This window comes from Strigops habroptila, chromosome 1 (genome assembly GCF_004027225.2).
Source record: "Strigops habroptila isolate Jane chromosome 1, bStrHab1.2.pri, whole genome shotgun sequence".
Lineage (NCBI taxonomy): Eukaryota > Metazoa > Chordata > Aves > Psittaciformes > Psittacidae > Strigops > Strigops habroptila.
In genome coordinates this window covers 115,202,460-115,230,377 of record NC_044277.2, presented here as the reverse complement: position 1 = coordinate 115,230,377, position 27,918 = coordinate 115,202,460, and the positions used below count along the sequence as shown (strand labels likewise).

The following is a 27,918-nucleotide window of genomic DNA, read 5'->3' as shown; positions in this document are numbered from 1 at the left end:
ATAATAGCACTTTCCTCGTTAAGTTCTAGTTGCATCAAAACCTATTTAATATTAATGAAATAAAGTGAAGCTTTTCCATCTTTTTCTTGTGTGCTATAGTACAACAAAACAAATGAGTTTGCTGGTGCTACATTTGAGTACTTTGAAGAAACTGGTATTATTTAGTGCCAACTAATAAAGGAGTAACTGCACGTACAGAACAAACAACGAGATAAGTATTACATTGCCTTAATGCAAAAGTAAAAAATCCATTTCTGACCGTTTTCCACATAAACAATTTGCCTAATGAAATTAGCCCTCCTTCCTCTTCACAGTGCTGCTTTCTATTATCATGGTTGGATGGGAATAGCCTTTTCACTGACTCAAACCACTCACATTACCACAACGTTCAAGCACTCAAAGCAAATCCAGTCATACAGCCAGCCTGATGCTGAAATAAGAAAAAATCCCAACTGATGTTCTGAGTGAAAGGTTCCACAACTGAACCTCATACAGTAGGCAAAACTGTATTAAACTCCTCATATGCTGAATTCAACAGGGATACTCAACATGCAGTTTGCTGCATGTACCCACTGAAGGCAGAAAAAACAAGGCTCCTAAACATAAACAAGCGCAGGGGAAGCATTCCAGCACAAATTTTGCCCACAATCTCACTGATGGTATATGTATAACCATTGGGAAATCCCTGCACTAGCATGGAGGGGCTGCATTCTGAAATTCTAGGCATCTGCAACCTGAAAACAATCATATTACAGCAATTTAACAGATATTAATAAACATCTTTGATTCCAGTGTTAGTATCTGATAGCCCATGTGCAAAAGTACTCAACTTTTCTCAAGTGTTTTTAGTGCATGTATTTCTTTCTTAAATTTAAAATAAACAAACCTTCCCAGTCAGCTTTGAAAGATCATCTCCTCCCATTATCTGCATATCTTGCATAGACTGATCATTCTGAAAAAAAGAAAGACCAAACTTTGAGTATAACAATATAAAATAAAAGCATAAACATGTTAACTTTTTTTAGATCCTTCACAGTCTTGCTTGGTTACCAATATTCTCTCATGCTCATTAGTACTGGTGTATGACAAAACCACACTCTCACTTGTTCCTGTGGCTTCTATCATCTCCCAGTCGTACTTAAGCTGACATCAAGCTCCAGGCTTTACTGAACTAGAAAAAGTTGCATCTTTCTTTTTAAAGTAAATTATGTTCCCTTGCTTGCTATTTCTTATTATGACAAGTGTTGAGTAACATACTTGTCCCTTTTACAAAAGGAGGACAGGAGCATTTCAACACTTGACCAAACACCTGTAAGCACATTCTTTTTTTGGAACAGTCTTTGGAAACACAGGCAAAATGTGCTTACATCTGTCACTCACACAGAGAGCTCAGCTATTTTTGAAGACATTCACTCTGTATTTTTTGGGGGAAAAACATTTTGCAAACATTATCCCTTGTTATCAGGAACAGTTTCATTGTGCCAGACCATTTCAAGAGTTTTGGTTTTGCTTTTTCAACTAACTCAAAGATAAAATCATTGAGGTCAATTTCATAAAATAAAATACTGTCAATCAGGTCAAACTAAACACAACAGAATAGTATGCTTTGGTTTTCCTATCAGAAAAGTGGGGTTTTTTCCTACAAAATCAGTAAACCAATTTTTTTTTAATTTTTTTTTTTACAGACATTTCTAGTTGAAATCCATTCTGACGGAAAATTCTCAACCAGCTCTAGTTCAAATTCATTATCAGCAGCATGCAAACTTAAGATCACATAAGGGAGACATAAGGAAGCCCTACTTTTAAGGGAAGAAAAAAAAGGCCTTAAGGAAGGTAGCAAGTTAAAAAATATACAGTCATGGCCAGGCTATACAAACTTTCTGGAGAAAGCAAGAGAAAAATTAAGTTAGTTAATGTGGGGGTTTTGCCAAATTAATGCATGTGCTAATCTAATCTCCCTACCCATAGGAAGACAGCGTTAGTCCAATTTTAATTATAGCTGCAGTACCACAACATGACACTGTAGTTTACTAGTAACATCAGGAAGCTTTATCATTACAAACAACTGATAAACATGCAATACTTGAATTCTTTGCTTTTATTTCATTCAGTGCTCTGAAGTAAATTTTTTTTCCACAAGTAAGAAACAGGACAGCAGGACTTAAAAAGTAGGTGAGGATATACTGGGCTAAGGGGTTTATAGCTCTTCTTCTTCCTCTCAGAAAGCAGCAGCAGCAGAGGTAGCACACATGTGGGTGCCATGTGGCACGGTTACAGCTGCATGCCTGTGCAGATGGGAATTGCATCTGCCCATGCTCACAGCCCAGGTGGCAGAAGTTCAGGGGCTTCCACGGTACCTTTGGAGCCACTTGAGTCAGATCATAAGCAATTTGACAACCCCATGAACTATTCGTGGCCCCCATGGGAATGGATTGCCTAAATTAATACAGTCTCCCCCAGTACCTGTAAGTAAAGGTTGCAGAATTGCCCTGAGGACAATTTCTCCAGGTTTGCACACTGCAAACCCATCAAAAGGCTCCTCTTTCACTCAGACTCCACTCCCCCAAAAACTCTCGCACCACAGCTTTGTAAGAGGTCCTTAGACATCATTTCCGTAACGGACAGTTTTTAGACTTGCCTTCAATTTTTCTGCATCAGATCTAGGAGCTTTAGATCCTTTTCATGCTGCTCTGATTTGTTTCCTGGGAAACAGAGCTAGAGCAGGAATGAAGGTTACATCCCATATGTTTTGTAATATAAGTTTCAACATTTTTTGTAAAGAAAAACATAAAAAAATAATCCCAAACAACAAACAAAGCAACCAACTGATTTCCTGAGAAGTTTATTTTGAAACTAAATAAAAAGTGGAGATAGAGAGGATTTGAAGTTCAGGCTTAAAAGCATAAGCCTTTTGTTGTAGAGCAAGACGGGTCACTCTTCAAAAGTCAGGGACATGTTCAGGTCAAGACTATTATAAGACTATAAAAAGCAGATAGTTTCTAATGTCTACCATGGCATGTGTAACCAAGGCACTGACAAAATATTTTTTCATTTCCAAATGAGAAAGTCTGGAATTTCATTAACAACAAGCACACAAGAATTACCAAAGAGGCAGTTTCCCCTTAGTTGCTAGTTGAAAAAGATAGGGGAAAAAAAAGATAACAGTGAGGTGCAATGATTAATGAATTTATTTATTTTTAACTAAAAAAAAAAATCTCTTTCAGCATTCTTCACAGCAGCACTGTTTCCTTTCATTTGGTATTTCTGGCTCCAGCTGAAAGGAAGATGCTGAAATAGCATCTTCATTGCTGGCAAGCAGTTAAGCAAACACAAAAGCCATTGAGAGCTGGGGGATTGCAGCATCCTGTCAATCGGGCATTCACACGTTGGCTGTTGTGACACCACTGCTCACAATTATGAAAATCCTTGTGTTCTGACTGGGGAATGATTGCTGCCAGAGGACAGGGCTGAGTATTCACTTGTGCCTAAAAACCATATAGGAAAATGCAGCTCAGAACCTTCCTTGAAGGCAAGGTGCTTTCAAGAAGTTTAAAGAAATTACCTGCATCATGCAGTACAGCAATTCTCTTGGGGGAAAAAAAAAATCAGATCATTGGTTTTAATGACATTTTTAACTATCTCTTCATTCATGAATTAACTCATATTGTAAAATACATACCTGCAAACAGCAAGACTCAATACCACAATGTCACATTACTGTAATCATGCTGTTCATATAGATACTGTGCATGTTGTGGTTGCCATAGGAACCTCTCAATGCTTTTTTCTGAGTTCTCAGTTTATAATCTCAAGATAACACTGCACTAAATGTTAAGGATAAAGTATGATAAATGTCAGGAAGGAAAAAAAATCTGTTTCATTCAGTACCAATTCCTGTCAGTTCAGAACTGTTTGTTTAATTTTCATGGACATTCAGTGCTTCTTTTTTCACTTTGGAAGTTGTTCCCTACCTTGACAAAATTGATATGATTGGGTCTCCAGAACTTCTTAGAAGTGCAGAGACATGAATTAAAGGTTCACTTTCCATCACCCAAAGTTCTTCAGTACTTACTTTCTAATCCTATCTAATCCCTAAACCCTATCAATACAGTTTTTGTGCTTAAATGCTTGACACTAAATATAATGTCCCAGATAGAGACATTATCACAGATAAAATCACACTATGTTTTGGTTAATGCAGCACAAAAGTTATTGCAGCTGTTTCTAATAAGATACAATGCATTCTGTTGCATCCCTACACCCCATCCCAAGCTATATTTAATACTGGTTTTTTTTTCCTGTGTTTAATAAATCTGCATTTTCCAGGATAAATCTCAATTGTTTTTACCTGCTGTTATGCTTTTTCACCTGTTCATCTGTTTTATAATTGTATTTCATTCAGACCTTGTCAATGTACATCTTCAGATCTGATGAATACTTGATGAATGAAAGCAAGAATGTTGCGATTTCCACCTCCATTTTTCATGGCACGCAAGATAAAACTTTGACTTTCTGTGTTGATTGGAAATATAGATATTTAAATTCCATCTATACTAAGTCATGTCTTTTTAACTGGGTGGGGCACAGGATTATTACATCTCTTTTACATCTCCTGAGATCAGCACTTGGACATAGTTCAAGTTATAAGTGAAATGAGTTGGGTGGTCTCAGGAAAATTTATTATGTACAGCATTGCTCATCTGAAAATTGCACCAAACTGTGAACATCTGTTACTCTTCTAAAGAAACAGAATCTGGGCTACATTAATACTGGGCTCAGGGAAACAAAGATTCTTTAATCATGGCAAAAAAAGAAGCTCTAGCATAACAAATTAAATGCATAACTAAATTATAAAATACGGACATCAAGTCATTATCACACATCTAGTTACTATAGTCTGCAGGGTTCATATGGAATTTCTTTCAAAAACATGGTGATTGCCTTTTTCTCCCAAAATTCATTGTGGAAATTCTTAACAAAGAAGGATGTGGCCATCAGGCCTCTTCTACTTTGCTTTCTACCACTGTGTCAGCAGGTGCATCAACCTGAGGATTCCTGTAAGGACAGATCTCTCACTTCGCACCATCATTCCATCTCCTACAACTGAGTTTTCCAGGAAGGTTTTGACCAAAAAGAAGTGACTGACAGACCATCACTTTCAGTTGTCCCTTACAACCTCAAGCTGTTGAATACAGAGCATCTTTAAGGCCTCCCTTATCCTTCCCTAGCCGCTAAGTGAAACAGGGCAGAATTACTGCCTGTAAGGTTTCTGACTTCTACCCACAATTGGCAGAATTTGAAAAGCAACAGTCAAGCACCATTTCACCAATAGGCTTGGTGCAACGTGTCCACTAAAGCAGAGTAGAGTTCAATCCCCACATTCATTCTGGCCCCACCTTTTTATTCTTCATTAGGACTGTCATTAACTGCACATGATCTTTGCTGCCTCTGTTCTCATAGGGTGACCCATGACCTTGAAAAAGCTTCATTAAAGGTGGGATTACTCTGTTCCTAATTTAGGTATTTGAAAGTTAAGTCATCTAAACCTATGCATCCCGGGCTCCCCCCATAATCAATGGAGAAAGCAAGATAGATCACATAAATCATCTATTTCACCGTATCAGAAGTCTACAGCAAATAACTTACACCCACACACCTAACTGTGAGAAATCTGAAGTTAGGTGAGATACATCCCATCTTAAAAGAGGAGATCAGTATTTTCTTCCTAAAAACATCACTGAGCACTCAGAAAGAAGTTATTTTCAATTGCATTTACCACAGGCACATAAGAAGCAACATCCTGAACTATCCACTCGGGCTCTGTCTCACACAAACATTTAACACAACTCTCTTTGGCACCACTCCAGGATAATTTGCTTGCATGTTTACTCACAGGATTAATTTTAATCTGGGTGAAATATAATTGAGAAGAGATTTCAAAAGATACAACCAAGCTAATGTTTCTTCCAACTTGTGTCACAAAAATAAAACCAAACAAAAAAACAGTCTTTGCAAAACATTACAATGGATGATTAACAGGGCTCTAAACTCTAACCTTCTTGGAGCAGAAACATAAATTTACCTACAGGATTTACTCACTGAACAATGAAGATAATTGGATTTCATGGTGTGGTGTTCATGATCATGAAGAATGGAGTCTCAACAAACCTCAATTAAACAATAATTTATATTTGATATTGGAGGAAGGACAGCAACTGAGTAGGCTACACTTACAGTAACTTTGAAGGTGATCTGAACAAGCACATTTCGGATGGCATTGAGGGAACAAGGTGGATGGCATTAAAGCCAAAGCGGAGAAGACATTTACCATGCTAATGAATGTTAAGGATTTGAACAAAATTCTTGGTAGTTCATACAGTAAAGAAAAGCTGAGACCTTGAACCATCACATGAACACAATTGAGTTATGAAATGGATATATATTTTCAGAGACATGGCAACAATACACTGCTGCAACAGTAATTGAAAATGACAGAAAATCCAAGCAGCACAGTATACTCTGGCATACAGATTAACACATACTATAGATATGTTTTTCAGTGAAAGAAAAAGATAATGTTCAGATGAAAACAGAGCAGATATGGCAAGAAATTACTTTCCAGGTAATATCTTTCAAAAATGAAACCACAGAAGCAATATGTCTCACTTCAAAATAGAAAATTATTACTTCTATGTGACTTAGATGCAGCAAACTTGTTCATAATTTAACCAAGTTTTCTGCCTTTAAAAAATAGCATTGCAAGAATTAATTGCACGTCTTGGCAGAGTTTAGAGAGACATATCTGCAATTATAAAGACTTCTGCTTTGAAATTATATACTGTTCAATAGTTATGATATCTTTTGTTACCTGACCAGGTTGGGTGGTTGAAGGTGTCCCTGCCCATGGCAGGGGGGTTGTAACTAGATGATCTTTTAGGACCCTTCCAACCCAAACCATTCTATGATTCTACAACTGTGGTTTATCATCTCAGTCATGAACATAATAATTAAAATGAAAATTTTGATGTTCCAGTTTGGATGCTGACACCCTAGTATGAAACTTAATTGCTTTGCAGCCTGCCCCCTGAGAAGTAATATATGAGTATGTTGGTCAGGGTAAGTGTCAGTATGGCATTTACATCATCTGTTAATGTATTTTGACTACTATGTAAAGTCAAATACATATATAAAGTATAGGCTACGAAATAATCTTTAGTATAGCAGCAGCAATAACAACAACATTGGTGGAGTGGTAATACATAAGATGCTGTACTTACAAGCAACATACACTTGAACTGATACCATTATGGGCTTCTTCTCTAAAGAGCAACAGCTAAGAACAAAGAACCACAAGAGTATAGGTCAGAACAAGGACTGTCATGATTTTCATGGCAGGCAACCAGAAGGACTATCCAGGCTTAAGTAGCAACATTCAGTGGACAACTAGTTAAGTACTGTTAAGCTGGAGGCTTGTGCAAAGGAATGAGAATAACACGAATCACTTCCCAATGAAGACTGGAAAGCATGCCTTCCCTTCCCCAGAATCAAATGTATACCAAAGGGCAGACTGCAATCTCCGGGGCACACCCACATTCAAAATAATCCAGTGCCAGGTCACTGATATATTTGTAAGAGGTGCTTTGAATACCTTGCAAACAAGCCAACAGTGCTGAACCAACTGGAAATAAAACACATGGCATACACCCACTGTCAGAACATCACCTATCCTGCAGGGACGGTAAAGGTACATTTGCACTGAAGGACTGATAGTTTTCTGAATCTCTGTTATCTCTAAAGCTGTCTTCCTGAGCTGCTTGGTAACCTCAGCACTGACTGCTGCACTGACATCTGCCTTACTGCTATTGCCAGGATAACCTGCTACAGTAAATTTTAAACTGGTGTAGGTATGTCTATTAGAGCTCTCATTACCACAGTGTAAGACATACTTTACTTCTCTATGGTTAGAACTACAGTATAATTTGAAGATATCTTTTAGTTTTTATTCTTTTCCTTCCTTGTTGTTATTCCTTAACTAAAAGCTCCATCACACAGGTTTGGAAGTGCTTCAGGTTCAGGCAAGTCTATCCAGTTCCAGGAAAGGCCAGAGTTCTGCAATGAGGAAGTTGGCTTTGGACAGAGAAAGACAAACAGCAAACTTACTGACAGCAAGGTACTCCGTATCAGGTGACCTGTGGTAACACCTGTGTATGTTTCTTCTCTGCTGTAAAGGCAAGGCAGAGCATTCGGCTTAACTCTCAGGGCAACGGTAAGTTATTAATAAATTGAATTGTTTACAGTTATCTGTTCACACGTTCAGTAATTTTTTGTGTGCTAGGACTCCTGCATGCCCTCTCCGTACTTAATCCAAAGAAGTAAAGTATCTTGAAATAGATGCTAGAAAATTCATCCCCTATAGGAGTTGCTTCCATGGAGATTCTCTGGTATCTAATGAAGTATAAACTACCACTGAAGCTTTTCCCTTCCCAGTCAAAGCATCTGGAACTGATCTCTCTTGTGTGTACTCTCAAACATCAACAAAGGTGAACTCAATGCAATGTTAATGCAGTTAAGACAGGTTAATAGAAATCATAACTGCAACTAAGAACATATTTGCTAGGGGTAAATATTAAAAGCTGTAAATGCTTTACAATCTTTTATTTTGCTAGAAGTATGTGTTCAACACTGTCTTTCCACCTATTAATAAGTTCTGTAGATATACAGAATAAAGATATTTCAAATATTGTCAAAGAAAATTTTCTAAAACCATGACTGCTTACATGATCTGGAGTTTTATTGCTGGTAAAACTTTCCCTAAAAGCTCTAAACAGAGAATGATTTCAGTTTTATTGGCAGAAACATGAAGTAACTCTACAGGAAAAGGGCCAAACTGTTGTAAATTGAAGCAGAATTTAGACCAGTTAACTTGGCTAATAAGGATTATAGACAATAAATTATTCCATCTTTTCCTTTCTGGTTTAGCAATTAAGTTTTATGTATTTGCTTGGTATTGGTTCAATAGGTTATTTTGTTTAAGGATGAGGCAGCAAGATTGCAGCACCACATATAATCATATGGCACAAATAGTTCCTGTACACTTAAGAAGATCAAAAAAAGATGAAATCAAAAACATGTGATAAAGAATGTTTTGAATTGTATATAAATCATAAACAAAATATATCCTCAAAACTCGGGTTAGTTTCCACAGTGTAGTCTGAGGTTTCCTTGTACTCTGACTTCTTTTTGTTCTGTAAAATAATATTTAAAACATAGAAATAAGACCTGCATATGTTCCAGGATGAGAAAAGGTACTAACAATTTTCTAGGGCTGTTCAGTTGTGTGAGGTGAGGTTCTGACCACATACTTTGTCTCCAGAAGTGGGAGGCAAATAAAAGTTAAAACTTACGGGCAAAATAACAGTTTCGGAAGTGTACTCTCCACAACTGCCATAATCCTACTCAGGTACTCATTCTGGACTGCCAGGAGGCATTACTAAGAGTGTCCACCTTTTGTGGTAATAATGTAATACAAGCCCACGCTCTTGGAATAGGAGACTTGGGTTTCGTTTCTTCTTCGGTTCTCAGAAGACCACCATAAGCTAAAGAGTGTAGGGAAAATCTTCCTTCTGCTACTATGCTATGGTAATGCAAAAATCATGAAGGACATCAAGCACGCTGTGCCCAATTATCCTGGACTCAGCTAGGAAAAAGTTAGTCTGGGTTCAAGCCCACATTAACTGGAGTATCTGTCTTTTTTACTCAATTACTGCTTAGAATTAAATGCATGAACATTACAGCAGCGGAACTAGAAGTTGTGTTTTCCAGCATTGACAGAGGGTCTCAGCATGTTAGCTGGAACACTTCTAGATCTGTATGTACCATCCTACCCCATTTTTTTAATTGTATTGTAAAGTAAGGAACAAAAGTAAATGCACATTGTGAAATATCATACAGTGAAATCTGTAGCTCCATACCAAAAACCCTGTCCCTTGAGGGGTTCTGCAAGCACAAGAGAAAACAGCTTTCTCTAGACTAAGCACAAAGTACTAACCTTCTGACCCTCACTATCAGCAGTTCCCAGGATCTGGCGATAAAAGGAAGGTAGGAAAAGAATCTTCAAATTTGTCAAATAGCCACAGGCAGAGAAAACAGATAGATAGGTGTAAGCAAATTCACAAAAGATGAGACTGATAAAAACCTCAAATGCTTAGTCCCTTCCAGCGATCTGGAGTCTAGTGTATCACTGACTCACAGGTCAGTAGTGCTCTCTTTCATACTACTATGATTAGTCCCTTGGCTAATGACAACCTGGAAACTTTTGACAACACGCATATCCTTTGTGAGTTTTCTTGCAAGGTTATTTTATTCTTCTCTATTTAAATATTCTAACTTCTGTCTAGCAAATGAGGAGGGAAAATAATTTTGTATTCGTCACACAGATAAGCCCTGCAATAATACAGTACTTCTTGTTACTGCTGTATTCCTTTAAAGTAACCTTTTGGGTTTATGCCTTACAGCACCCCTGGGGTGTGGCACTGCATGAACATTGCACATGCTATGATCTGTTTTAAGAAACAGCAGTTAAGAGATGCCAGTAAAAGAGAGTCATAGAATTCCTTGGGAAAATTAGAACCCTCCAGCTTATTTTAATTAATTTTGCACCATTTCAGATCTTAATATAAAAAAACACAGACAAAATGGTATTATTAGCACCCAAATAAGTAATCAAGGTGATATTTTTTCCAATGCATAAACATGTCATGGTACTTTCAAACTCGTCAGATCTTATTTGTACAACAGGATTAATAACCATTATGTTCTGGGCCTTTCTGACAGCTAAGAGCCTATCTCCTTGTCACTTTAAAAATCTGGGAAGCAGACTGAAAACACAGACTACAGTCTCTTCTAATGATGACATACAGTGTTGCTGCAAATGTCATAATTTAGTAGTAGCTTGCTGTATTTTTGGTGGAATATAAAACAAAATACTAAGACTAAACTTCCACTTTTTAGGCTTTGTAACAAGCCACTGCTCTACAACAAATATTGGATCCAGGGGAACTTTAGAATCTAACTCTTTGAAGAGATGACCTCTTGAAGGCTTTTAATGAAGTCGCTTGATACTTTGAATCTGTTCTAAAACTGACCAATTTTAAAAACATCCATGGTCTCAAATGCTAAGATGTTCCAGAAACCTGGATTGCTTAAAAATGACAAAGATTTAAGCCCACCAAAAAAAAACAACCCCAAACCCAAACCACAAAAAAAACTTAAGAAAAATTAACTTCAGATCTAAAACTCCATTTACCCATAGTAGCTGTACCCTCTGCTGTAATCTGAAACATTTATTTCAAATTGGAAAACATTTTTCAAAAGAAAACATTACAGCCTGTTAGAAAAATGTGACCCTTGGGGAGACAAATCTATCCAGAAAGATTAGAAAATACCTCTTGTGGAGTTTGCATTAGATCTGAAGTCCAGAATAACAGAGTATCAACCCACAATACAGGAAAACTATAAAATGGTTTTGGTTAGAGAATTCCACAGCTAAAAATCATAAATCAGTATAAAGGAAGGTAATACTGATAAAAAGCAGGGAACAACAGATAAAATGAAAAGTATCTTCGCAAGGCAAGTAATTACTTGTTTTAATATGCCCCATAAATGCCTTACACCAATATTTTGATACTGCTGGCGAGCTGTTGCACAGCTCAGTACCACTCTGCCTTCACTGCCACATCTGTTCTCGTTCTGTCCCCATGGCAATCAGGCTGCTTCCTACTCAGTTCTCCCCTGGCTGAGCTGTTTGGTTCCCCCAAATCTTTTTTATGTGAGTCACTGAAACACTTACTCATACTTACAAAAAATCACTAAGAATTCAGATGGTGCTAACATATTTAAGTGGTGTGTAGGTGTGTTATCTGATGCATACAGCTACAGAGATCATCCTTCTATGAGTAAGTTTTACATTACAGATAAACTTGATAAACTGACTGTATGATTGGTTTATTATGACCTTTCCTGAACTATGCCCAGAGATTAACGCCTACTTGTATTATTAGTAACACTGCAAGCCCCTAAGCAGTGTCCAACAGGAAAATATGTTTTAATTAAAGTAACTCAAATTAGAAACACCTTCTTACACTCAAGACAGCCTTGAGTAAGTGATGAATTTAAGCTCTGGTATCTCATAATTCTGCCATCACATCAAATGGAAGCTGTAGATGCCTAGAAAGGAAAGCATCTGTCTCAAGACCTGAGAAGTTTCACGACACAATTTTAAGGTCACATTTTATTACATATAGTACAGCCTTCTTCAGTTTGCCTTAGAACATTATGAAAAGTAGGTTAGTTCACAAAAATAATAAGGGTTTGAAATATCCATGCTCCCTCTGATATCTCTGAGGAGCATCTCTCAGGTAAAGAAGTGGGGAGCCTGAGGCTTGCACACTTTGTATCGAGGATCCCTTGACTATGGCCAGACTTCTTTTTCCAGCAAGAGCTGTGCTGACTGAAGAAGTTACTGCCCACAAGCTGTCCCCAGCTGCTTTTAAGTCTCCCTCTGGCAGAGGCTACTGGCAGGCTGAGATGCATGTGTGCATCTGGGTCAGTAAAAATGAATCCAGCAAGCTGGAGTTGTTGAAATAGAAAATATCTCCTAACTGGTCTCATCTGGGTTTAGACAGGTTAGGAAATGCTCAGAAGCAGCTGACCTGGCCTGTGTGACTGGCCGGAGGGCACTGCAGTTGCTGAGCAATGAACTGGAGACGGTCATTGTTCCAGCCAGTGCAGATGCAATCCTACACTATCTGTACTTGATGTACAGATTAATCTTGCAGGAGAGTTTATTCTAAAGTTGCCTGAATGGTGCTGTTAATTTAAAAACACCAGCCACAAATTAACCAATGAGACTGACATTCTTCTCATTACATTTTTGTAAATGTCTTTAAAAAAGTCACCAGCTAGTTGCAAGAATAAGCTTTTGGGACGACTTCCTCTACTAGCACATTTTCAGCTATTTCTCTGAAAAGCTTTAGTGTCTCTAAGGCTGACATTTTGCAGTAAGACACTGCTGTATGTAGAAGTGGTTTTAGTTTCTTTCATGAAAAATATTCTGAAGTCTTAACACTTGGAAAATGAACATTAGCACACAGTTAGGAGGACTGTGATTTGTAGTATCTCCAAACATTCTATCCACACAAAATATGATCTGCTCCACTGTTCCTCACCTTCTTAACCATCTCAGGCCTTATTAAGTTTCAGTAAACAACTGAAGCATCAGAGATACAGAGATAGCACCAGTGCCTGCTTATGACTTGTATCTTTCGCTTGCAACAGTAAAGGACCTTTTACTTATTTTAGCAGGTATGAGCATTTCACAGAGCTTTCACTCAAAAAGATACTACTACATCAGGATACAAATGCCATTTTATCCACCCAGTACAAACACAACCTCTCTCTAAATTGAATAAACAAGCTGTATTTTGCCTACACCAAAGATACTTATTTGTGTGCCAAATCGATAATTCACAGATAATTTGGAGTTCAATCCTGTGAAATTATTGCAGAATGTGGCCTTAAAGTTTATAGGAATTCATTCTACCAGATAGGTTCCAATTTGTAGTTCTTTCACGGCTACTCAGCATCAAGAAGAGGTGACATGGTCATCAGCTACACTGTATACATGAAGCAAAAGAAAGGGACCTCACAACCTGCCCAAGAGTAAACCTGTTAAGTACAAAAGCAAATGTGGATTCTCTTTCATCTTAGGACATGCATTTTTCTTAGGAGATCATAAGTTGTGTTTTCAAGACACTCAGGCATGGAGATAAACAATCATTGTGACACTGCTGTAGAGTCTGGATAGAGATATGAATCATTAAATGCAAGCAACACAGTTGTTTCTTTTGTGTTGTTAAATGAATAAAATCATTTTGGGGTCAGGGTTACAACATAATGTTTTCAGATGTAAAGTTCACACTGACATTAAAAAAACAAGTTCCTTAGAGGAAACTTCTACTGAAAAAACCCCAGATTATTATGCAAAGCAGGAATGTACATTTTACACTGTTCTCTACTCTGATTACAGTCTGATGCCCCACGCTGTTGTGATTTTTTTAAGATGTAAGTAAGTATTCGGTAATGGTGTATGAGAAATAAAGCTTCATGGCAGAAAAATAAATTATTTTACTAAATTTACCAACTGGCTTTCAATTTACTCATAAAATTCCTCTGTTTCCTTACTCCTACAGTAGAAAGAATCAGCAAAACTGTTTACTGAGATGGCTTCATATAGCAAAACCATTCAGATTTCTACTAAACAATGCTTGTTTTGTTGCTTGTTTTCAGAATTTTGTAGCACTAATGGTCCTGTTTATGCCAAGATTAATAACTAACAGTTGTAAATATATTTCAAACAACTGGAGGCTGAAGAGGAAAGAGCTCATATCAATGGATTTGCTTGTGAACAGACTTCAATGCAACCATTGCGCATGGATTACAATTCAGAGGTCACTTTTTTTATTAGTTATGTTCTGAAAACCATAAATAATGTATTAATTTTAAAGAATTATATTAATTGACCCAACTGACCCAATTGACTCCAGAAGTTTCCTCCAAGTTACTAGCAATCAACATTCCTTTGAAGTTAATTCATATTTTTCAGGATGATTTTCAACAATACCTTCTTGACATCAGAAAATTAAAAACATACTTCTAGAATCCATAATTCAGAGACTACATGGAAAACAGACCAATATTCTGTAATAATTTGTGCTCAAGATAGCATTAACAACTATGAGATAATCTTATTATCAGCAATTCATCTGCTATCCTCTTTCACAAGTGCATTGCACAGTTTCATAGAATCATAGAATAATTTGGCTTGGAAGGGACCTTTAAAGGTCACCTAGTCCAACCACCCCCTGCATTGAGCAGAACTAGACCAGGTTGCTCAGAGCCCCTTCCAACCTGACCTTGAATGTTTTCAGGGATGAGGCATCTACCACCTCTCTGGGTAACCTCTTCCAGCATTTCACCATCTACATTGTAAAAAATTTCTTCCTTATGTCTAGCCAAATCTCCTTTCTTTTAGTTTAAAACCATTACTCCTTTTCTGATCACAACAGGGTCTGCTAAAAAGTCTGTCCCCATTTTATAAGCCCTTTAAGTATAGAAAGGCCACAATAAGATCTCCCTGGAGCCTTATCTTCTCTAGGTTGAACAACCCCAACTGTCTCAGGCTTTCCTCACAGGAGAGGTATTCCAGCCCTCTGATCATTTTTGTGGCCCTCCTCTGGACCCGCTCCAACAGGTCTGTGTCTTTCCTATGCTGAGGACTCCAGAGCTGGATGCAGTACTCCAGGTAGGATCTCAAAGTTATTAAGAATAACAGAGTTTATTATAACAGCATTATTTCAAAATAACAGAGATGACTGGTCTTGTCACTTTAGTCCGCACAGGAATAACCAAAGAAATCACAAAAGTCTGGAGGAAAAGTACCAATCTCACTCCTAGTTTAGCTCTCCATGGTTTTCAGTGGGAAAAAAAAAAAGCTATGTCACCAAGATTCACTTGCCTTTCCCCAAAACATTAGGTTCACTAATGTACTTTCTCTGTAAAACATTGTAATTAAGAAAATCAAATAGACATCTATGGAAAATGATGTGGGAATACTAAATGTTTCACAAGAACAGTTAGCAATGCATGTAGAAAGCGCACTGAGGTGTGCTTTCCTTTCCTCCCCCAACCCCTACCACCAGTTTCAATGACTTTTAGCATGAGTCTTTCAATTTTTAGCTTCCATTATCTGTCCACTAAAGAAGTCTTAATTCACATGCATTTACTTTCTCTTCTACTGACAGGTTGCTGAGCACTTGTCAAAAAAGTCTATAGACTCTGCATACTTCCTCTACTTTTCCAATACTCTCCATACTTCCTCTACTTAATTTTTCCAATTCAATTTCAAAATTGAGCTCTGGTTTAAAGATCACATTTGTCATACCCATGCAACAGGATTAGGTGATACTGTTGCATCTATTAGTAGGGGATTAGACTTGATGAGCCAGAACATGCTCTTCTGTGTTAATCTCTACTTCAACCTTTATCTTTATGAGCCTGTCTTAGATTGTCTCTTCAAAACTGAACAAAGAGAAACTCTAATTACTGTTTGTGAACACTCTTCAGCTATGGTTCTCATGCTGCTTTTTTTACTAAAACATCACATTCATCCCTCCTCTTCATGATATCGATGTCCTTGTATTCCTTTGTTCACTCTTTGAGGTTTATCCTCAAGCATTCTTTCTCATCTAGTCCTATCCCCTAATTTGTAAACACCCTAGTAAAATACCTTCCTGCTTTCTTTGTTATACTTCCTTCTGGATTCTTCCTAACTAGTTCTTTAATCTGCTAAAGTTATCAATATCACAAACATACTAAAGAATTTCTGGATCCATGTTTTTTACCTCTCCTGCTGGTGTCATATTCTCTTTATATGACATTCCCAAGCCTAACTTCTTCCTCTACTACTTTTCATCCTTGCATTCAACCTACCATGTTTCTGAAAATCATTTTGAATTCTTCTATCAATCTGAAACTCTCAACTCTTTTCAACACCAGAGCTCTGACGGAGGAGCAATCACTCAGGAAAAAAATTGGTATGGTGAAAATTGAATATATTCAATTTTATTCATCCAGTTTTAAACTGAAAACTCTCTTCAGTCAGTTCCACTGCTGCTAACTTAGGTTATATTAAAATCTAATGTCTTAGAACTTCATATGTAAGAAGCTGACAAATTCTATCAGTTCTTATGTTAGTGTTTCCAGAATACATTGTCTTCCACTAAAACCTGACATACAGCTTTCCACATCTGCATCATATTTCATGTGAGGACTACTCTAGTACTTCCTTGTCTACTCACTATACTTATTACTCACTACTACACTATACTTGAGCCTCACTACTCTTGAGTTCGTTCAAAAAACTGTATGTTTTCTGTTCTCTGCCTCTTAAAACTCAGAGTTGCTGCTTCTCATTCAAATTTCCATCATTAGATTTTATTTTTGTCTTCATCTACTTCCTGACTCTTACCCTTAAGTCTACATGATACTTCCATATGTTTATTTCTGAAATCATATATTCTAACTCTATCCATGGTGCTTTAATTTGCCTGCTGTGCTAGAAGCCTGTAAAGTCACCATACAGCCTCTAATCAAATCCCCACCTAAACACTCTCCTTATTTTAAAATCACGTAAATACATAAAATTAAAATGAGAACAAATGTATTGTATCACCTGTAAGCCTACAAGAAACAGCATTCTCCAAAAATCATATTTTGTGAAGAAAAACTATCCACCTATCTTCCAGTCATGATTCTTTTCCATTTCACGATTATTTTTATTACCATTCTTACTGATTAAGAAGCCTTAAAAATCTGAGTTACAAAATGTTATCATGTGTTTCTTTGACTTTTTCTCGATTTACTGATATAAACTTTGTTTACAATTAAGCACACCTAATTTTTTCTCATCGATCTACACCTGAGCCTGTAAGTTCTGTTCACATGTGTAAACTTCTTAACCTTCTCTACCGCATCATTTTAGCATTCTAGTGAAAAAAAAAAAAAAAAAAAGAAAAAACAAACTAAAGAAATGGAAAAATACACTTCAATTTCTAGAGGAAATAAAAATGTGCTCTCAGACAAGGCTGCACCTCCAGCTGCAGCTGGAGAAATTCTGTTGAAGGTCTAAGAACTAATACTGATATCTCTAGAATATAAACATTATAGTAGAATATAAACATTACATTCAGTACAACCACATTATTTTTAGGCTGTGGTTTCCTAAGTTGGATTCCACTTTCTTTCCTCTGAAACTAATAACCTAATGGTGTTCTCCCACATTACCTGTATATATACTACATTCAATAATCTGGCATGCCAATTTGAGATAATGAAACAAGACACCACTTGTAAAACACAGGAAAGTGTGACCAGGCTTAGGCATGTATGTCAAACTTTGCAACCCAGATAAAACCGTCCTGACTACAGAAGTACAGCAGCCATTTACCTCATTAATATCCAGAGAATCTGAATGTATTATGCTTTTTTTTTTTAAATCAATTAATTTGTATGCAGAAGTCTAAAAAACAACTTACATGCCTAACTTTCAGCTACTTAACAGATCTTAATATACTAATTATTTGTCTAAATTCTGGAATATGATGACAGGTTTGAAAAACCAAGAGGCATGTAAAGCTCAGATTTGCCATCTCCTTTTCTGTAATCACGTCTGTATGCCAGACATCAAAGTACAACATTTTCCACTGATACTGTGCAGTTAAGATATACTTCCACTGATGCCAAGATCTGACTTTGGGTCACAATTACCACCCATTTTTGCTACACAATTAAACCAAGAAATCCCACTTTCAATTACAACCTGTAAAAATCAACTGACCTTCCAGTATTGAAGTTGGAATGAAACAATTCAAAAGTCCCATGAGTTTGAGCTGAAATTAGTTGTTGGATTTAAACAGCTGGAGGGGGGAAGGGAGACATATCTGAAGGAAGTATATTGAGAGCAGCAGGACTCCCTTTAGGAGAGAAACAGAGAACAGTTAGTAAAAGTAAGCAGGATAAATAATATGAGAAGAACAGTGTCTATGAAATTAAAAATGGATAAAAGGAGAGAGCAGTAATAAGTTTTAATAGGAAGTGGAACAGAAGAGGCAAAGAGAAGCAAAGGAGTGGAACTGGTGATGGTCCAAGACTCCATGTAGAGTATTACCTCTAAAATGGTAGTTATTTGCCTCTAATTAAAGTATAAAACATTGTGAGAGGTATGTTATTACAGAATAAAGTGACATGGGGGATTAGGGAGTCTCATATAAGGCTGGGATAGAGTCACTCAAACTACAATAGCAAGTTCCTCAAGTGTTCTGACCACGGCTACGTTGACAAGGGTACTTTCTCTAAAACCTGCAATTGGACAGGACACAACAATAACTGAAAATACAAAGGATGGCAAGCAGTGGTACTGGTACTTTAGTCAGCATTACATTTATGCATATCTCATAGAATGAATTTACCAATATCAATGTCATTTCAAATTTACACTGACTGCTGTGTCATTCAGCTTCTCAAGACCACGCAGATATCAAGCACTGTTCCATGCACTACATCCAAGCACAGCTTCAGGCTCTAAATATATGAGACTTGTTTGGAAGCACTTATAAGAAAAAAAAGTATTTATTTTCTAAAAACTAGATGCAAGCACTAGTTCTAGGGAAGGTTCTACTAAGGCATCAGGCTAAGATCCATAATATGCATAGCCACTAAAAGCTAAGATCATCTAGGACTTAGCCTTGATAATTATATCCTTGCATAACAAAATTTGTATTGCAGATTCAGCTTGATATAACATGCTTTTATTTTATTTCCTAAGCAATGATATGAAGATTTCCAAACTTTTATGGTATACATCTCCTACCACTCACTGGTTATGGGTTAGTATGGATAATAAGAGTTGACTTGTCACCAAGGAAAGAGATTTTATAACCAGGGTACCTTCATGCTGGATATGAGGTAACACAATAGGAAAAGCGCATGCATTACGTATATGCCAAATACAATATAAAAAACAGTTTAAGTAATTCTAATATTCACCAAGCAGTATTACTGAAATGCTGTCATTGCTACACAAACTTAAAAAACCCCAAAAGTATAATTTCCATGTGCTTTTATGTGAGACAAACATTATATTTCATTTATTAGTTATGTCATGCTGCTAAATAGCTAGAAATTGTACAGTATTAGTATTGCATATGACCTTCATAGACCTGACTAATTCTTGAAAGAGAGGTCCCAGTACGAGGTCCTAACCAAATGGCTACAAAAGGTTCTTATCCACGTCTCTTCCATGATAGAAAAAAATCAGACTGGATTTGCGAAAGTTAGGAAAAGTTTATGGTCACTGGGGTCAGAGCAAAATGCCAACCAACCAACCAACCAACCAACCAACCAAACTCTGCCTGTGAAAAGGACATAGAGTTATTGTGGGAACTATTAGACTCAGCAAGTTGCATTTATGCTCAGAGAGAAACTGTATTATCACCCCATTTGTTTAGTGTACTTCCTCAGACATTTCTAGGACAACTTCTAGAAATGCTCCCTCACTATGCAGTGTACGCTACAAGGTACAATACAAATGTAGAGCTTATGCGAATAGAAATTGTAATCATGCATTCTAAAAAAGGCCAGTCATTGCACTATCATTGCCTCACTGAAACAAATGAATCATTATTGCATAATTTCCTCTGAAGATAACAGGAAGTCTCGATCCTTACTTCAACACTGGATTTGGTTCAATGGCTTATTTCATTTTCTTATAAAACACTATCATCATCTGGTGGTATATTTTGCTACTATATAAACTGCATGTTATGAAGATGAAAGCATTTCATTTAGTTAGCATTAAACATTTAGAATAAGACATAGATTTATTATCTTGCAGATATGCCAAACTATGTGGGGGTGAGGGTGGAAAATGAAGTAACATGAAATTAACTTGACAGAACTGTTGAGAATTTTGAGAACAAACAACACGCCGACATTTTACATGATGGAAATCTGAATAATTTTCTGTCTGAAAGTGAAGACAGACTATATAAAAAAATACAGCTTGAGGATGCTTCATATCCTCATTCATACCTTCCATAAAGCATAAGGGACATGACAAATATTTTGAAAGAAAACCTCACAGGTTTTTCAAACAAAAATATTTTTCACACTGTTTTTCTTATAATCTGGGGGGAAAAAATAGGTTTTCCATTTACAAAAGTCCACTACTTATTACGAACATATGACCAGAATCTACATAAAACTACGTAAATGAGTGTTGACTTACGTGGTAACTTTTCAGTCTAACAAAATCGACTTTCATGGAGATGAACCTTTCTGAATTTCTGCTGAGATTTTTAATGTGCTCCACAAGGTCAGCACAGAACTTGTAGCCACCTTTGAGGACACAGAGAACCACAATATCATTGTCTCCAATGTCTTGCATAATATCTTTGGCCAATCGTTCTGTCCTGGGGCAAAAAAATTAAGGATAAAATAACATTAGATCCAGATTCTCTAAGCTTATGGTATGTTTTCCATGTGGTTACAAAGAAACACTAAGTATGTGGCTTGACTGACAGTATGTTTAAGAGTCTTGGCTGGGTTTGGATCAAGTTCACAGTAGGCAGAGAGTGATGGATGCAAGATGCAAAGCATGTGAGTCAAACTGGTTAACCTTAACTTTTATTAAAAGTGTACATTATCACTATTTCATACAGCAAAAAAGAAGAGTGCAAAGAGCTTAAGTGACTTGTTCAAGGTCAGACACACGAGAATAATCAAGGCTATGCCCCAATGAACCCAGAATTGCAGGGTTCCCATATCTGTCTTCACTTTGACAATTCTGCACTGCAAACACATCATGGCAGATGACTGAACCCAAAAGATACACATTCTGTAATATCTCACATCTTTCATGATTCCATTTTTTGTTTTTATTTTTCCTCCAGCCACTTGCCACTACATAAACACATAGAGCTTCAGTAAAATCTACATGTGTCCATTTACCAGAGAAGAATAAACTCTAAATTGAATATACTAGTTATGAACAAAAGCTGTCGCTTCATTTTCACATCTTGGTACTTGTAAGGCTCAAGTAAATTCCATATATCAGTAATTCGCATTTTTTAGATTTAAAAAATAGAAGGTATCATTAGATCATCTTGTTTGACCTCATATACATAATTCCTTTTATTCGTGTAAGAATGAAGATTAGTAAATGACTTTCACTTACTTTACTGAAGATTAGTAAAACAGTCTTTTACCATCTTTTATCAAGTTTGAAAATAACGGGGAAAACCTCCCATAAAAAAGAAACATTTCTCTGGCGATTTTTTTATATATATATTCTTCCTCAGATTGTCTGATGAGTTGAAATTTCAAAGTCTTCCAAAGACCATTTTATATTCTAAAAGAGTATGAAGTCCAGCATAGACAAAAATGTACTGATTTCAATTCCTAAATAAAAAAAATACCATTTCTTTAACTTATTTCAGTCGCTACCAATCTAGAGAATTTTCTCAAGTGCTGAACCTTCTTCCTATGTGAAAACTTTGCATGATCACAATATACTCAGTTCTTCATCCTTTTCCATTAGAACAGTATCAGTCTTTTCTGCTGGAGTAAGAAAAAACAATGGTATTCATTCTGCTGGAGTATAAAAATACCACTGGAGAGTTGCTTACTTCAAACAGATTTATATTGAATTCTATGAGAACTGAAGTTGTAACATATTTATTTTAAAAGGAAGAACTAAAAGTCAGTTGACTCTAACGAAAAGAGATGAAAAATTCAACACAATGGTAACTGAAAAGGCAATGAAAGAAAGCTTGTGTTTTAAAAACAAATAAAGGAGTCATAACTCTTCCTTATGATGAATGTCTACAATCTTCTCTCAAGGAGTTCCAACGAATGCAGTACTCGCAACTGGCTGTTTAAATGTGGTAGACAGAAAGCTGCAGGCTGAAAACGTCCCATGAAATTCCATTTAGATATTCCCAGTAAATACACTGTTGAAAATTACCATTTCCAGTTTGCAACTTTTTCATAAGATTTTTAACAGCACATAAACTGTTAGTGAGCATGAACACTGAGCTGGACTTGCACGAATACCAAAGCACCACCAGATGCCTACGAGGAGATCACACGGGAACTACTACAAGGCAAGGAATGAGGGATGATCAGGCTTTCCCGCTACTACCTTCCAGACCTAGCACCTGGACTCAAACAGTCCCTGACACACTTTTTGGTTGTGCTGAATGGCAGAAGTCAATAGTGCAGTCGGGAACCATTAGGTTAATCGGCATTAATGACTTGTACTAGGGAGTTGCCAAAGTTGTACAGAACTGAATGTTGGGTTTTCTCCTTTTCATATTAAAAACACAGGATTGTTGGAGTGCAAGTGAGACTTTTGAGTATGACTATATACAAAGCTTTGCACTTGCTCTTTCACCTTGAGTTCAGCTCTCTTGTAATTTACATTCCAATGCCAATTTCGCTATATGATCACTTCCCTTTATGTGGCACCCGTCTCATTCAATGCCCAAATCAGAAATTCAGTGAAAGAAATTAGACAGGGAGTTGCAAAAGCAATAAATTACAAGCCTAGTATTTCCGAATCTTAAAGCATTTTATCTTTCAAATTAAATATTTTTATAATTGCTAACATATTATTTTAAGACAAATATTATATATACAGTGTCTGTGGATGACAGGCTTTATAAAAAAGAGTAATACTACTGACCAAAGAATTTATTTAGTAACATTTAAACAACACATACCTGTCGACAATAATGCCATGTGGTATGAGCACATATTCCAGGTCTCCATAGTAGTGCTGAGGATATGTGAACAAATCCAGACTGTATCCAGGCCAATTGTCTGAAATCTAAAATATCAAATAGTTCTCTTAAGAATATTTCATGGTGTTTTACAATATGTAACTGGTATAAAATCAGTGTTCTAGTACACTCTTTTGGCTGTTTTAGTGCAGTCTATTGGCTGAATTAATCATATGACATACTCTCTTCCACTTATAATTTGCCGTTTCACTTCTCCTATTAATTATTTTGCTTCTCAGTATACCTCAGAATTCAAATGCTACAGGTTTTTTCCCACAGAATGTGGGAAATTTCACCTGAAATTACAAACAACTAGACAGAATAAGTATTCAGCACTAAACTAGCGGCAAGACTAAGTTTCTTATTAATTTCGAATTCAACAGGCAAATGTAAGATTACCAGTAAGAAGGGGTTCTCCAATAGGAAATTCAGACAGTGGGATTAAAAGTCATAAAATCCTACATTCAAATTGAACATTTCTGGTTTAGAGGTACTTTAAAGTCACACATAAATAAATAAATATTCTACAGATGAAATAGCATGTAGGACAGGGAGAATGAATTATGTGGTTCATGGACGATACCTGTACAAATCAGTGGAAGATTGTACTTCTTGCCAAAGATCAGGTTCTTAATTTAGATAAGTCATCAATGATAAGTGATTACAAATGTTTACCTCTCAACTTATGGTCAGCTACTCTATAAATCCATACATTTACAGAAAAAATATTTCACAGATTTAATGTATGTTAGTTCCATAAGCATTAGGATACAACGAGGAGATCCCAGAGCATACAGTGGCAGTAGAGATTAAGTAGGTCAAAAATAAGCCAACAGGTAAAGGCTTCAGAAAGCTACAAAGATGCAAACTCATCAGAACGAGAACTAAACAAACCGCAAATCAACAATTTCCAGAATTCCTTATGAAAGATGAGACCTGCAGGCTCACAAGGTATCTTGGAATCTTTACAAAGCTTTTCATCAATATTGGTTCAGGATAGAAAGCAACACCTAATAGGTTTTCTTTACAATCATGTTCCTCAAGTTACATATTCTTTCCTCTTTCTATAGCTTGCCCACGTGAACCTTGAGTAGAAGGATAAATGGTGATAAACTTGCCTTTGTAAAGTGTACATCTCAATGGCATGTCTGCTAAATATAACCTTTAGAGGCCTATCACTGAAACTAATCTCTGCTTGAAATTTCATGTGCTAGAGCAATAAATCATGTCTCAAAAAACCTCAAAGCTAACACAAGATATTTGATGTTGAGGTGTTCCTCCACATCTAGTCTTCGTGAACTTCGGCATAGCCCTGCCTCATGCTGTACTGAAACACTGTTCTGTCTCATGGATTTTCATTTGGTTGGGTTTTTTTTTGCATATTCACTGACACCTACAGATGCCTCAGCTGCTGTATTTTCTTAACTCTGCCCAACTGCATCTTTATCAAAAAAAGAGGTTTTTGTTGGTAACTACCACTGAACACTTCCCCATAAAGAGCACGATTCAGAGATCACTGGACTTACACAAGCCTTGAAACTAGACAAAAGAAAAAAGTTACTTAGTTATGTTCCTCATTTCCATAGAAACATGAGATTATAAATATCCTCCTTGGCGAGGTTTTTAATTAGAGGTAAATCTTGTTCCAGAAACCCTGCTGCACAAGGCCTGGGAAGCCTATTTTCCCATCTCCATTTTCAGTAAATAGGGGTGACTGAAACTTTTTAAACATTTTGTAGCAATGAGCTGTCTGGCAGAGTTTTGTTCAAAAGTATCTTAACACAAAAAGAAACAATTTCAGATAGTGCTTTAAATTGCCTAGGTACTGTAAACACCCACTAAGAACCCTTGTCAGTATTGCTTACTGACGCATCCTGGTCAAATTCCACATTACTAAACATGTGATGCCGAAGATTAAACTAAATGGATGGAGATTTCTTCAGAATTCATCCAAACCAACAGCTTTCACTTAGGTTACAGTAAGTCCTTTATGAAACAGAATCAAGATGAAATTTTGATTATCCTATCTATCCTCCTGGTTGCTTTGAATAAAAGAACATAAACTGCATCTCTTTGCAATAATACAGAAGTTCTCAGTTACAAGTGCTCATTGGCATTTGACCAATAAGATTAAATACACATGTACTGTCTAATTAATTATCTTTCTAATATGATAAGCCTATTTCATATTCTTCTTTCTTTTAAACAGGCACTTCCCAACATTAAGAAGTTGTCATTTACCCTAAAGCTATTCACAGTGTTATGCAATAGGACAATTTTCAAGTAACTATAAATTTTTATGAGTATTCTGCTTATGAATTTAAAAAAAAAAAGAGATTATCCTCAGTTTAATACCTAAGCATCAAAAAATAGCCACCTCAAATTAAATTTTAAATTCAATTTCTATTTACTTCTAGCTTTAGCACTTGAAAATCTGAAGGAAATATTTGTGATTGTCTCAATATAAAGACAGTATTCAACTGGATAAATAAATATATATACTGAATATATTGGTACATAGATGTGTAAAAAAAGTCCTACAGCGAAAGACAGGCCTGTTTTTAAAGTTCAGGCCTGGCATGCTCAAGCAGCCCAGCAGAAATTCTTCAGCAGGTCTTTAAGAAGTTGATGTGAATGTAGACAAAAAGGTATACAAATACATGGCAATACCCAAAAGCGCTCCATTGAGGTATTAAGAGAGAGGCTGGAAACATTCAACACCTTTGGAAGAACATTGCTAGTTTTGTTGTGAGGTCTCAGCACAGTACTCACTTCAAAGCAACAATGATCTGGATTCTCCTTTGGTATAAAACAAGGGAGCAAGCATCAAGCAAAGTCTAGCTTTGTAATCTTAAATCATGCTGCACTGGTCTTACTTTTGGTTGGGTTGGGGGGCGGTTGAGGAGCACATGCACACACTTGTGTATAGTAAGCAGAAGAAATCAGTACAGCAGAACATGGTTATGAGCATTCACCTCCTCCTTTGCAATATCCTCATGTTGCTTTGGTGCTAAACAAAGACACCCACTTAAAAAAAAATGTCATTCATTACACAGGTGCCAGGAGAGGTGGTTGATGCATGGTGGTTTCAGAGCTCCAACACACAGCAATAGGTTTCTTTGGCAGGGGTTGGAGAGAAGGCAGACATGGACAGGATGTAATGCTGCCTACACAGAGCCCTCAGCTCTGCTCCCCGATCTGGGTAGAGGTTCTGCAACTTGGTTAAAATCCCAATGCCACAATAAAATATGCACATTCCTAAGGTGGTGGCAGTGATGGTGTTTGCTTCACCCGGGAATCTGGTTTGTCCCCCAGAATAAGGAGCATATTTATTCTTTTCATAGAATCACAGAATCAGAGTGGTTTGGGTTGGAAGGGACCTTAAATATCATCTAGTTCCAACACCCTGCCACGGGCAGGGAAACCTTCCACTAGACCAGGTTGCTCCAAGCCCCATCCAAGCTGGCCTTGAACACTGCCCGGGATGGGGCAGCCACAGTTTCTCTGGGCAACCTGTGCCAGTGTCTCACCACTCTCATATCAAAGAATTTCTTCCATGTATCTAACCTAAAGATAGCCTATTTCAATTTAAAACCATTCCCCCTTGTCCTATCACTACACAATTTTTGCACAATTTATTCAGCCCCACTGGTACTCAAAGTGCACTGCCAAAGTTCGGGCTTCTTCCCACCACAGAAGGACAAGGGCCAGCCTGACAGCGTGCTTTTACAGCGCTCACGGGTCCTCGAAGGCCTCTAAGCGTTTTTGGCTTAGAGGCGCCATCCCTGGGCATCCTGACCTCAATTACTCAAGCAACCTGGTGAAGCGCACAGCCACCGCCGCCGCCGTCCGGGGTAACTCAGGACTGTGTTTTCAGGGTGGGAACCAGGAGCCCGGTGAAGCCTGGGGAGCCGGCCAGCCCGGGGAGCCCAGCGGGGCCGGGCACCGTCCCCTCCGGCAGCCCCGCAGGGCTGGGGACAGCGGGCTGCGCCGTGAGGCAACACACAGTGAGGGGTCGCGGCCCGAGTGCCGGCGGCGGAGCCCGGAGCAGGCTCCGTGAGGGGACAGGCGGGGGCTGGCGGCGGTCTCGGGGTGGGGGCCAAGCAGAAGGACAAGGCAGGGAGCGGTGCAGGGCCGGGGCCCGGCAGGGAAGGGAAGGGAAGGTCCGGGCAGGCGCGGAGGGTCAAGCACAAAGCGCCGGGGCAGCGACAGCCGTGGGGTACGGCGGTGACGGGCGGGCGGCGCGGGGTCTCCGGCAGCGCATGGCGGCGGAGGGCGGGAAGGAGCGGCGGGGAAGCGGAGAGGGGGGGGTAGTCGGGGAGGGGATCTCGCACCGCAGAGGACGAGCGGCCGGGGCGGGCCGGGCGACGCTTTGCATTTACCACAACGCCGCGGCCTCCGCCGCTCCGCGCCGCCGCGCCGCTCCCGCCTTCCCCGGCCATCTTCCTGCGCCTTGCCGAGG

At 37.8% G+C, this 27,918-nt stretch overlaps 1 protein-coding gene across 2 annotated transcripts in view; it reads right to left on the bottom strand.

Moving 5' to 3' along the window:
• The window catches only part of PRTFDC1 (phosphoribosyl transferase domain containing 1), a 47,225-nt gene extending 19,307 nt beyond the window's left edge, over positions 1-27,918 (bottom strand). The window contains exons 1-4 of one of the 2 annotated variants that reach the window (XM_030482077.1): positions 27,839-27,918; positions 23,397-23,503; positions 20,903-21,086; positions 887-952 (exon numbers count right to left, since the gene is read on the bottom strand). In XM_030482077.1, the coding sequence (XP_030337937.1) occupies positions 887-952; positions 20,903-21,086; positions 23,397-23,503; positions 27,839-27,898 (417 nt within the window). In that variant the 5' untranslated portion in view covers positions 27,899-27,918. Of the gene's footprint in view, positions 1-886; positions 953-20,902; positions 21,087-23,396; positions 23,504-27,790 lie in introns of both variants that reach the window. The other variant, XM_030482067.1, reaches the window with a different exon arrangement.